The 14,309-nt window shown below is 31.7% G+C and overlaps 1 protein-coding gene across 1 annotated transcript in view; it reads left to right on the top strand.

Moving 5' to 3' along the window:
- Positions 1-14,309, top strand: part of LOC145692677 (uncharacterized) — a 1,521,027-nt gene that overhangs the window by 40,550 nt on the left and 1,466,168 nt on the right. Inside the window, exons 3-5 of the mRNA XM_081768059.1 lie at positions 2,795-2,926; positions 10,040-10,099; positions 13,774-13,806. Of these exons, the coding sequence (XP_081624185.1) occupies positions 2,795-2,926; positions 10,040-10,099; positions 13,774-13,806 (225 nt within the window). The remainder of the gene's footprint in view (positions 1-2,794; positions 2,927-10,039; positions 10,100-13,773; positions 13,807-14,309) is intronic.

Raw genomic sequence — 14,309 nt, 5'->3', positions numbered from 1 at the left:
TACCACGCCTCGACAAATGCTTCAATAACGGAGGTAATTACGTTGAAAAGTATATTGTGGATGGAACTTTACGACACAAATAACGTGATTGTAAAATTTCTATTCTGTTTTATTTTCTTAAGCAGTGCAACTAACTTCTGACTGACAGTCGTATTTCGCCCCTAATACAAAACTTTTTCCCTTTTAAAAATAGGTAAAATGCGTTACAAAGGATAAGTAGCATCATTTGCAAACATGAAGGTTTTTCCATCTGAATCAAGTTCAATTTACATTTGTTTATTTAATTATATTAAAATCTAGGCGTTCCGTATATGTAGTGCGAATTTAACAAAGGCTTGTTCTCTAAAAATGCATTCTTTATAATGATAAACTATAAGTGAATCATATGTGATTGCCATTACCGGTAAACTAAGTATATAGAAGAAAAGGAAGAATGATTTATGTGAATCAGTTAATGCAAAAAGTCAGTCAAATAAACGTAGTTTTGAGAAAGATAAGAAAACTATTGCAGTTTTAAAACTATGAAATAAAGACGACCCCCTTTTTTCGTGTATATAAAAATGACATTAATCGAATGCTGTATAGATAGAAAAAACATTTTTATGCTCATTTCCATGGTAAATAAAATGTTTTCCGCTGTGAACTGAAGCCCTTCTTGAATGTAAATTATAGACAAAGCCCTGTATGCATGTAATTTTATATAGTTTTTAATCTGTTGCTCTTTTTTTAATTTTTTTTAAACACAAAACGGTGTTCAAGACATTTTTTGCCAGGTTCCAGATGTTTCAGGTCTGCCAACCGAATGGGCGGAAATCAATGGCTATTACCATTGACATATAAAACAAATATAATTCTTCATACAGAAAGGGCTTCAATCACTGACTCAAACCTATGCTGCCTAGAATAATTAGTTGACACCTGTTTATAAAATGTTAGACCAATGAAACTGAAGTTCTTTATGCATACAAACATAGCTGTACCCAATAGGAACAGAAGTCTGACGTTGACTCGATTTCGCCATTTTGATAACTGAAGCCCTTTCTGTATGAACTAATTCATATAATTTCGTTATTATTACTTTAAAAGAAGAGAAGTTAAATACTGTATCCATGTATATAAACAATAATGATATCTTGTCGACATACATGTATATAAGAAGACGCTTCTTATGAATTATTTTATTCATATTTAGCAAGTTAAATGGTATATACGAACTGGGAAATGCTAAGAACATCTATTTACACGATAATATAAATTTAGTGAGATATAAGTATTCGTCTCACTATATATTTTTGGTAGTTCGTACCGGCGACCTTTCAAACCGAGAATTTGGCATTTTTAAAACCTTTCTGCCTATTGATGTATGCTCCTTTCACTCGCACAACGCATTAATTTTAGAACAACAATTTAGTAAGTTAAAGTATGGATAGTTTTAGACGCGAGACATCATTCTTATTTCTCACCGTTTCAAAAATTAAAGCTTGTAGCAAGCAGTGGTGTTATTCAAATTTTCTTAACTAAAGATTATATATATATATATATAGCGAGAGAGAGAGGGAGGAGATGAATAGGTAAGTAGATAGATATTACTCTTAGAAAACAAACCATACAAAGTAAACAAAAGCAAATCTTTTACTGGATACCACAAGTGACTAGTAGAGACCTACAAAGTGACAAGTAGAGATTCTAATACAAAGTGATGTGACGAAATTAAGTAACACTAGGAATATCTTCCAAACGAATTATCCAAGATTAGATGGTTGTCAAAAAGGTATTGGAAAGATTTTGATCCAGCAATGGATCGACAGTTGTTGACAATGGTATGTATGCGTTTCAAATTTCAATAACCCTCACCACTGCCCTCATGCGAACGCAGTTCTTATTCTTGATATCTGAGCATTTGAGATTAAAAAATAAGCACTTATATCTTGTTCTGAGAGATCATATAATTTAATTCTGTAGTTGTAAGAATTTCTTAAAACGAAGTTAGTTAAACTAAAATTTATTGTTCCTGGTGATAACTGGATAATATATACGTACTAGTATGTCTAGGTATAACAAACGGTTCTGTGAATTCGAAATAATTTTAACAATCGTTTCTAGCAAACTGGTACGAACCGGCTGAATAGCACCACGGGTAATAAGTAGTATGCATTACAAAGAATGGATATCATCGTATGCTTATATGGAGGTCTTTACATCTGAATATAGTTCGAATTCAGGATGGAACCGGGACCTTAAAAAGTACATACAACGAACACTTAAATTTCATCAATTTTATATTATCGTGTTATAATGCTTTGTAGTATTTCCCAATGTATATATATATATAAAATTTTCTAAATATGAGTAAAACTATTAAGAAAACGTACCTCTGTGTATATTTCAGCTTATTTTCTTTTACAAGTAGTAATTACCGGGATTATATAAATTATTCCTTTCCTTCTATACAGTTTACCGGTTGGGATAATTAGACTTGATTTACTTATCTTTTTTGTCTTAATGGTCAAAATAATCATCTATCTTAGCTAATAGAAAGAACTACTTTCAAAAACTATACATACGCGTAGGCATGAGAATACCTGCTATAAAAGTTTGGTATTACTACTTGGACACGTCAAATGTAATTTTTTAAACATTGATATTGCAAATAAATTTGTTAAATTCGCTCTTACTTCCCGGAACACCTCATATTTCATTTTTCATTTCATGTAATTGTGAATAAAATCGACACATTTTCACTCTTAAAATTTTGGGGAAACATGATTACATTTCCTGCTTTGTCCATATTTAGAAGACAGGGTAGAAGATCGACGCCACATTTTAGATGCTCCGACTAGAATTCCTAGATATCGTCAGCGATTTTATTTGTACGGCCATCATACAGCAAGAACGACAGAATCTTATGAAAAAAGTGATCCAACTAGTAAGAAATGAAATAACTCCTTTATTTCAATTTGAAAGAAACAATCTGACTAATAAGCATGCATTTTACACATTTAACGAACAAAACTACAATAGCATGTGAGCAAAATGCATGAAGAGCATGAAGATATACTTTTCTACTGCATGCGTAGAATACAATCTAGTTAGTAGATTTTTCATATCATCATGACATCATTTGCACATTATTTTCAAACCATCAAAACTTCTAGTTCACTTCATTGTAGTAGTGTTTATTACCTTTTTTTTCCTTGCATGATATAACATGTGAAAAGGCAGCAACGGATTCTACATTTTTAACTGATAACAGTGAAGTAATTTACCAAAGCGCTTCATTGGTTACATATACATTAGCTGAAAACAATAGAACAAAGAATATTTTGTTCAAAATATTCCACTAGATAACTGATACAATAAAACAAAGAATATTTTGTTCAAAATATTCCACTAAATAGCTGATAACTATAAAACGAAGAATATTTTGTTCAAAAAATCCACGAGATAACTGATAACTATAAAACAAAGAATATTTTGTTCAAAAATTCCAGATAACTGATAACTATAAAACAAAAAAAATTTTCAAAATATTCCACTAAATAACTGATAACTATAAAACAAAAAATATTTTGTTCAAAATATTCCATTAGATAACTGATAACTATTAAGCAAAGAATATTTTGTTCAAACTATTCCACTAGATAACTGATAACAAAAAAACAAAGGATATTTTCTTCCAAATATTCCACGAAATAAATGATAATTATAAAACAAAGCATATTTTGTTCAAAATATTCCACTAAGTAAATGATAACTACAGAACAAAGCATATTTTAATAAAAATATTCCACTAGATAACTGATAACTATAAAACAAATTATATTTAGTTCAAAAATTGATTGAAGTCATATGCATCAACTGAACTATATGACAAAGATTATTTCTCTCGAAATGTTGTCCTAAAGACTTTCGATAAAACAAAGAATACTTTGTTCAAATTGTTCAATTAATAATGCACAACTAGTGACAATAAAAGAAGAAATATTTTGTTTGAAATATTCGATTTAAGACATACGTAAAAATTAATTGGTAACAATTAAATAAAAGTATCTTTCTTTCTTAAAGAAATTCCATTAGAGTCTACAAATCGGTTAAAATAATAAAACAAAGAACACTTTGATCGAAATATTCCATTGAAGAAGGATAACTTAAACGGTAACACTAAAACAAAAACTGTGTTCAAAATATTTTATTAGGGACATATAAATTAACTGATAGATGTAACGTTCATTTTGTTCTACATGTTCCAATTGAAACGTTTCAATTAAATGATAAAAATAAAACAAAGATATTTGTTTTAAACGTTTTTTATAGCATACAAATTTACTTACAGACATACAACAATAAAACAAAGAACATTTTGTTCAAAATGTTAGATTGGAAACTTGTAAGTAAGCTGATAACCTAAAATAAATAAATCTTTGCTCAAAATATTTTAGTAATCAAGCACGAATTAGCTAATAGACTGAAGACTGAATCAAGAATAGTATCAAGGAGATTTTAATAATTGCATGTATTATGAATAATAAAAATGGATGAAATAATTTGAAATAGCTGCTAGTTCTATAAGAGAACTTCACAATAACGTAATTTTAAGAGAGTAGGAATAGTTGTGTTAAAATCTCACATACTCGTAAAAGTTATAATACACAAAGAGTGAAAAAATGTCTGACTGGACCGAGACTCGAATCCGGGACCTGCGGCATAGCGTGCCGATGCGTTAACAACTACAATTCCCAATCCGCTTTCCGGAACAACCATTCACTATCTCACTCTCGAGGTTGGTGCTCTCATCTCGGACAACGTAGGTTGTACCAAAGACCCCTGCTGTGATTGAACAATCCTGTGTCCTTATACCGAGCACCTTATAACGATTGTGACTTCATATATACTAATGAAAGGAAGAAACAGCCGATATTTTACACACCAGATAATCTATAGTTGCGAATTCCGTAATACGCAGAGAGTGAAAACTGACTGACTGAACCGAGACTCGAACCCGGGATCTGCACGATACCGTGCCGATGAATTAACCATTAGGCCATCAAGTTCGCTTCCCGGAACAGGCACTTTCTCACAGCAGGAGTTGAGAGTGAGTGGCTGTTCTGGTAAACGGTCTGGGTGCGCAGAGATTAACGGATCGGCAAGGTAGACCGGAGGTCCTAGGTTCGGTCCAGTTAGCCACTTTTCACTCTTTGTGTGTTATAGAATTTGTGCCTAAGAGGATCTTGTGTAAAAAAAAAAAATCGGTTGTTTCCCCCTTTCATTAGTGTATCGTAAATGTTAGTTTAAAAAGAAAAAGACGTCACTTTGTAAAAGTACATTATTCCGTATTGAAATTCAAAATGTCCACTGGTACTGAACTACTAGCATGTGAACAATTTTCTGCATAACATGTGTTAAGTCTCTATAATACTCAAGATAGAATACTCACTTGCGTATCCGAAATATCAGAAAGATTTTCAGCAGCTTTTAGTAATACAATTAGATTAATAATATTTTCATCTTCTAGTATGTATTTCATACGCTTATAATGACATATAAACATTATAAGACACATCAATAAGTATCGATAACTAGTAATCAGAAGAATTATTATACTAGCAAATTAACACAATCCTTTTCGAGGGTAACTGGTTTTTACCTTTTTATTTCCAAAAGAAGTCTCACCACATTACATTCAATAATCGTTACCTATTTCTTACTTCTTTTTACACATATCTATTATTATTATTACCTAGCAACCTCAAGACATTTCTTTTTATCTTCCTTTTCGCATAGCTGCTCCGCTATGACGCCTCTGATCCTTTTTATGAAACAGGTACAGATTGACAACAACGATAAACCATTGTACGCTTTATCAGTTAAAATAATATTTTTTGTTCAACACGCTTCTTGGCGATATAGAAACTAAGTGACAGTAATAAAACAAATTTGTTTAACACGTTTCGTTGGCAAAGTACACACTGAACATGTTTATCAGATGTTAGCACTGCGTACCAGTGACATCCATGTATATAACATAGAATATTCCGTTGCAAAATACCAGTGACATCTATGGGGATGTCATGAAAACATCCTTTATTAAAGGCCGTATTAATCCTGGAGATGATGAAATTTTTTAGTAGCTTCAAGGCATGAGATAGTTCTACTATTTCTCCTTAGGTGACAGCACCTTACTGACAGAAAACAAAGAAAAAATGTTCTGTCTCAGTAGATGGCAGGCCTAAGGGAACATTCAATTACGACACTCATGTATTTGTATTGACGATAAACAATTAGCAAATTCGTGATCGTATTTCGAGAGCGGGAAAAGAACAAACTTTTCTTTGATTTTCGGACAGTGTTTCCAACCTAAAGCTGCATAAAATCCCTTCAAAGCGTTAAAATTTCAGTTTTTCAGTTCAAACGTTCTACAATGCAAATATTTGTTTATCAGTAATATGAATGCTTTCTCCTCTCGCGCACAGTAACTATGCATTAAATAACGATCTAGACAGTCTTTCAACAGTAAATGAAAAACTGATATTACAGCGCGCACACAGGAAATGACACCTGGAACGTAAGGGGTTAATCTAACGGACATTTTTTCCTTCAATTATTTTAATAAACAAGTGTAAATTCAAATGAAAAGATAATAAATTGTTTAAAATTTGAACAAAACAATGTGACTCATGACTCATTATAAAATAATGATAGGATTGTTGAACATGTCTATAATGCAGCAATTTGTAAAAACTATTTTTCTTCATTTAAAAAAAAATCAGTCAAAAATCATCAAACCTTGTATTTAAATATAAATGTGCTCATATAATTGTGGTAAACATGTGCTTTAAAAAAGAAAAGGAGAAAAAAGTAATTTCATGTTTGTCTACAATATTTTTGTGAGATACTTGGTTATTGAAGATGGATTATAAAGTAATTAAGAGCCTGCCTTACTAAAAGTAATACAAAATTTACCATTTTCTTTTGCTTGTTTTCAGTAAGTGAAAGGAGATAATGAAATGCAACTTACCTCAATCATAGATAATGTTATTCTGCAACGGAAAATATGAACCTGAAAAATTTTCAGTGTTGCCATGAATAGAAATTACAGCATTGCCAGAATAACAACGCCCCTAACATGTAAGTTAAAGCAGCGACTAGAGGAACGAACTCAACTGCATTTGACTACGTATCATGTTCTTTTGGTTTCCTGTTAACTAGTTTTTAAATAATAGTTGTATTTAGTTTTAACATAAAGTTAAAAACAAAACAAAATAGTTTTAACATACAGTTATTAAAACTAAATAATAATGTTATTTAAAAAGTAGTTCACAAGAAACCAAGACAACATGATACGTAATCAAATGCAGTTGAGATCGTTCCTCTTGTCGCTGCCTTAATTTAGATTTTAGGGGCGTTGTTATTCTGGCAGCACTGTGATTTCTATGGATAGCAATACTGAAAATACCTCAGGTTCATATTTTCTGTTGTAGAATAACATTATCTATGATTGTGGTAAGTTGCATTTCATTATCTCCTTTCACTTACGAATAAACAAGCAAAATAAAAAATGGTAAGTTTTGTATTATATTTAGTAAGTCGATAATGTCGACTTACTAAATATAATACATAAGAGCATAATAATGTCGACGAATAGTGGATGTATTTGTCGTAGTTACATCTAGTTGTTCATCTGAAAGCTTATAGGCGAGAGAGAGTAGGCGCATACACCTCCATTGTAAGCATTTTCAGATTCAATCTCCAGTCAAGATTGTTTTGATCCAACATTATCAGCCAATAATGGTATTTTCTGAGTTAATAAATCTATAGTAAAGTTACAAGTATCAGGGCTAGGAAAAAATTATGTTCAGTCATCATTCAGTTAAAAAAATCAATTGACTTACACATAATTGCCAGAAGGAAGCGTCTCGGTGATAACAATGTACCGTAATTCCAAATTTCATCAACATCAATAGTATCTCGTTATGAACCGAAATAACTGGGTACGCTTTTCTAAAATCGATTACGAGCTCGAAAATATGCCACGTTAATAGTGTCTATTATTTACTTAGTCTGCAAGTTGCAGTTGGCTTACAATGAGAATCGTCTTATATGTGCAGTCATTATCACCATAGGCATTCTGCTATCAGTGGCAGGTTTCTTACAGAGCAGTTTGTACAGGGTGTTTCAAAACTACCGACAACGTTTGGGAGGTGATTCCTGACACCAAGATAAAACAAAAAGTAAAGACCAACTTGGGTGCACAAATGCTTCCTTTCGGAGTTATAGGCTGCCGAAAATGAGAAAATAAACTTTAAACTTCGACAATTCCAAAGCTATGGGACCTACCGTAGTCGGGACAAGACTGCACTTTGGAACTTATATGTACGCTATCCAAAAATACATGTTTCAGAATTCTAAGGTACTACACAACAATTTTTATAGAGAGAGTTAGTGGGTACTTCAAATTATATGTCCGTAGCTAAACATTCTCTGTTAAAATTGTTGCACGAGTTCCACAGAATTATAAAACATTTATTTTTGGATAGGGCACATATTAGTTCCTAAGTGAAGTCTTGACCCGACTACGATAGGTCCTATAGTATTGGAGCTATAGATGTTTAAAGGTTATTTTCTGATATTCTCGGCAGCCTATTAACTCCGAAAGGAAGCATTTGTGCAACCAGGTTGATCTATACTTTCTTATCTTATCTTGTGTCAGGAATCACCCCCCAAACGTTGTCGATGTTGTTTTGAAACACGCTGTATAAGCTAAAATCCGCTGTAGTTTCTTCATCTTGGCGTATCCTTGTGGGTTTTGATCAGTGGCGGATCTAGAAGGTAAAAACTGGGGGAGCCTGCCAGAACCCAGATTGCTCCTCCCCAGACAGATAGGCATATTATGAGTTTACTATGAACTTTCAAAAATATGTAAATAATACCTTAAATTATTTTTATCATTCTGAAAACTGGGGGACCTAGGCCCCCGGCTCCGCGCTAGATCCGCCACTGGTTTTGATATTATCTATTACTCGGAGCCTCTTCCATTAGTTTTCATTCACAATATCTTCCATCGCATCCTTCAGGATACGGATTCTTTTTAGACAACGTCCAAGTTAGTTTCTCAGCACTTCTTCATTCACTTTCCGTTAGGCTCAGCTAATTATTTCCATTATTTTAAAATTGTTTTCCGTCACTGTTAATGCCGATTTTTCTCCGTAAAGAATCTACACGAAATGTTTTACTAATATTTCTTGTGATATTCTATTTAAAGATCTAGAAGATAGACTTTCTTTCCTCTTAAATGTACTTTGCATTATATTATTATTACTATTATTATTATTATTATTATTAATTTTATTTTTAACATCGCCTCTCATACTGTCACTAATAATATAGTAAGATATCAAGAAGACAGTCATATTTTATAGTTTCTACCTCATATATATATATATATATATATATATATATATATATATATATATATATATATATATATATATATATATTTAATACGAAACTCCTCGTCCCAGTCACCATAATTTTTCTTCTAATGTTTCTTTTCGTCCTACATTCTTCGCAGCGTATTTCATTAGTATTATGATAATCATTCTCTCGAAAACATTAATACATTGTTCTTTCCATTATGTTTAAAAGGAACTACGTTTCTCTTCGATTTTTCATTTTTGATTGTTCATTCTCTTTCCGCCATTTTAAAACTTGTGGCAATGGCTGTCAAATCACTTGCAATTTTCTCAAAGCATGCATTCTGTTCCAATAGAAACTAGAAGTAATTCAAGTATTTTCTTTCTAACATGCATGTCGATGATAGAAAATAAGTACTTACATTCTAATAGATTTCTATAGATCACCAAGTTCATGTTACCAGGATCATAAACTATAGTTATTCAAATATCTAACCATTGTAGAAATTGTATTGTTATTTCAGTACAAGTTTTTTTTTAAATTAAAGCACTGCTTTTTTTGAATATAAACTTATGAAAATATGCAAGTTAATAGATTATTAAGCAATTAATTCTTTTTAATTTTACAGCAGGAAGTGACAATAATCATACAAAATATATCGAAAGAGAACCACGAGCTTCAGAGGCAGGTAATTCACTTTTCTTTTTGAATTATCTTATATACTGTTATCTAAACCAACAATACCTCATGTTATATACAGAAGTACTTGTGAAATCCAAGTACTGTTAATAATGTTACTCATAGTTTTTGAGCTACGTTTAGAAATTTAATGATGAATATATATATATACACACCAACATAGTATTATATTATCACATATTAACTGCTAAAATCTTCGTTTATTACAAAATCGAAACTAATTGGTTTCTTCAAAGCTAGTTTAGGAAACATTAGGAAAGTGTTAATTATAGTTACGTGTACTGAAGCAAACACTTGAAATCGAGGATCTTGTTATTAACTATACTATTTATATTATTATTAATGTAGTGCACATATTAAATAACATATTTATTAGCTAATATGTGCTAGATAATACACAAGGGCTGGATAAATAGTAACGACAATATTATCACTATTCGTATCTGCCTTTATATACAAAACACCTGTTACGTTCTTTCAACATAATTGCCTCCCATCTCTATCACCTTGTGCAACACCTGTTATATCCTTTCAACGTGACCACCTCCCATCTCTATCACCTTGTGCCTACACTTGTTATATTCCTTCAACGTAACCGCCTCCCATCTCTTATCACCTTGTGCCACACCTATTATATTCCTTCAACGTAACCACCTCCCACCTTTAATACCTTGTGTCACACCTGTTATATGCTTTCACCATAACCGCCTTCCATCTCTATCACCTTGTGCCACACTTGTTATATTCCTTCAACGTAACCGCCTCCCATCTCTATCACCTTGTGCCACATCTGTTATATTCCTTCAACGTAATCGCCTCCCATCTCTGTCACCTTGTGCCACACCTGTTATAATCCTTCAACGTAATCGCCTTCCATCTCTATCACCTTGCGTCATATGTAGAAGGCATCACACACCGTCAATTCGTGAATCTTTATCCATGTCTTATAAGGATCGTCATATGCACGGATGATGCCTTCTCTTGCGTCATAGTGCTTTCCATAAAGTGATATCTTCATTTTGGTAGAAAGATCGTCACGAAGTACCTAAAAAAAAAAATTATTGTACATCATGTCCACGTGCCACTTTAATCTTGATCGACGCATGTTGTTTGCAGGGCCGGCTCTACTATATGTGCAACACGTGTATTTGCACAAGGCGGCAGTTTTCTAGGGGCGGTAAAATCTGTCATAACTATATTATTTAAAATAAATATTTCTTGTTGGAAACAGTTTTCATGATGATGATGATGATAGTTAAATTTACTAAGCTGATCTTCTAGTTTGAATATTATATTTATAAATTTTGTTTAGGCCGCATTAATTTAAGATCACATGGATACTGCTACAGCAAATGGTCAAACAAACCCTAGCATGAATTGTTTGATTGTTGTCAAATACAAAATCTCAGTTCTCGAACAGTAGTGAACATCTGTTCCATTTACATAGTTATCACAGTTTTGATATGAAAATCAGTCTTGTCTTTGTCACAAATAAATTGCTTATCATTGAAGGTGGAAGCAAGATTTTTTAAAAAAATCTAAGAGATGTAGAAGGAAAACCAAGAAATAAAGATAAAAGAGCTAGTTGCACTCGAATTGCAAAATGATATATTGAGATTGAGGTTCGATATTGAATTCTATAAAAAGGATTACCATCTTTCCTCTGCAGGTGTGTTTCGTTTATCTTTCACTAACATAGTAGATTATTATATAAAGAAAAAAACAGACACAACGAGATTGTATTTGTATTCTTTAGGCCTTTCTGAGTGCTATTGTTCTTTCCCTCTCCTTCATTGTTCATGATGGAGTAGCATACTTAAAATCGTGACTTTTAAGATTTATTCTTTTTGGAGAAAGGGGGGCTGCAAATGATGCAATAGCACGGAGTGATAAATTGCCTAGGAACGGCCCTGGTTGTTTGTCTTTCTGAAAGATATTGTTATTGCGCTGCTACTTTACGGTACTGCTGCTTTTGATTAAATAACACACAGTCGTTACCACTGACTATACTTTATCATTTCACACTACCTTATTAGCTACAATACTCTTGTAGTGCCCTCTAACGTGAGAAGAGCGTTGCCACTACATTTATCCAACCTATGTATATACGAAAAATAATCATAAACTTCATTATGAAGAGTAATAAATACATTTATGAATTTACAGATAATCATATAATTTCATGAAAATATTTAAAGTATGAAAATGATACAAGATAATAGCTTATAGGATAAGGTAAGCATAAAATTAATTGCAACGCCTTTGTTACTTTCGACACACAAGTTTTTGCAGTCATTTATTTATAAGTGTACTTGTAACATAAATAATCAGGTAACCTTTACAAGTTTAAAAGTTCAGAGCCTGACATACTAAAAATAATGCAAAATTTACCATTTTTCTTTTGCTTATTTTTTTTACCATAAATGAAAGGAGATAATGAAATGCAACTTACCACATTCATAGATAATATTATTCTACAACAGAAAACATGAACCTCAAGAATTTTTAGTGTTGCCATCCATAGAAATCATAGTGTTACCAGAATAACATTTCCCCCAAAATCTAAGTTAAAGCAGCGACAAGAGGAACGAACTCAACTGCATTTGATTACGTATCATGTTGTTTTGGTATCCTGTTAACTACTTTTTAAATAACATTATTTAATTTTAATATCTGTATGTTAGAACTATTTTTTATTACAAACTAAATGCAACTATTGTTTAATAAAATAGTTCACAGGAAACCAAAAGAACATGATACGTAATCAAATGCAGTTGAGTTCGTTCCTCTAGTCGCTGCCTTAACTTAGATTTTGGAAGAATTGTTATTGTGGCAACATTGTAATATCAATGGATGGCAACACTGAAAATTCTTGAGGTTTATATTTTCTGTTATAGTTGAGTTGAGTTGATTTTGGGAATAACGTCTCGTTCAGCAGCGAGGCTGTATGAGACGTTGACCTACTGATTAACGTGGAATCCGAACCACATGAGCTACCGCCGGGAATCAAACCCGGGTCTCCCACGCCAAAGGCGCGTACGGTAACCCCTTAGCCACGAGGGAGCTCATTTCCTGTTGTAGAATAACATTATCTATGATTGTGGTAAATTGCATTTCATTATCTCCTTTCACTTATGAAAAACAAGCAAAACAAAATGGTTAAATTTTGTATTATGTTTAGTATGTCAGGCTCTTATGAGCCATAGATACTTTGGAGAAGGTTAAAGCAAACAGAATTAAGTTTAAATTTAAAGCTCAACTATTTTGAACAAAAGTACATATTCAACATACATATCAGAACCATGACTAATCCATTTCTACCATTATTCCTTTAAATTTTGGAAGAAAATTTATTAAAATTACATTTAAAAAAATATTTAATAGATTTCCAAAATTCGGAATAAACGATATCTTGTAGGATAAGTATGTTATTCTCTGGTGAAATGTTTAATACGTATATTTCTGTTTTAAGACTTTTACAAAAATGTATGTTTGTTTATTGATTTCAATAAAATTAATAATAATAATACTAAAAGTTCAATAACATCATGTTAAAAAATGTGCACTTGTAACCAAGTTAAAAATCTTAGCGAGAAAATATTTCTTATATTTTCTTTATTATTCAATTATTTCATTATTTTCTATTTCATTTTCTTAAAGCAGAGTATGCTTCTTTTGAGGACCTTGATATCGAAAGTAAGATTAAAGAAAATTATTATTTTCGTTACCTTTTCTTGTTTTGTATTTTCGCTACACATAACAATAGCAATTATAATATTTTAAATAAGAAGCATGTTTTACTGTCAAATTCAATATAGAACACCTGTAGATTCGAAGAAAGTATTAATTAAATGACTCATTATTATTAGTTCTCTTTTAATTAAATGACTAATTATTAATTAAATGACTAATTATTAAATAAATGACTAATTATTATTAGTTCTTTTTGATTTAATCATCAGAATGACAGAACATTACAACTGTATGATTTTAGTTACAGTAACAGTAACAGAAATACAGGGTGTTTCAAAAATGCGCGACAATAATTTTGGGAACAGATTTCTCACATCGAAATAAGAAAAAAAGTTCATATGAACCTGTGCTCGAAAGTGGATAGTTTCGGAGTTACAGTGTGTCGAAAACGAGTAAACTTTAAAAGTTTATAGCTTCACTATTATGGAACCTATTGTACTCGGCTG

The sequence above is a fragment of the Thermobia domestica genome, chromosome 8 (assembly GCF_964235325.1).
Source record: "Thermobia domestica chromosome 8, izTheDome1.hap1.1, whole genome shotgun sequence".
NCBI lineage: Eukaryota > Metazoa > Arthropoda > Insecta > Zygentoma > Lepismatidae > Thermobia > Thermobia domestica.
The sequence above is the reverse complement of the archived record's forward strand: the minus strand, read 5'-3'. Positions and strand labels throughout refer to the sequence as shown.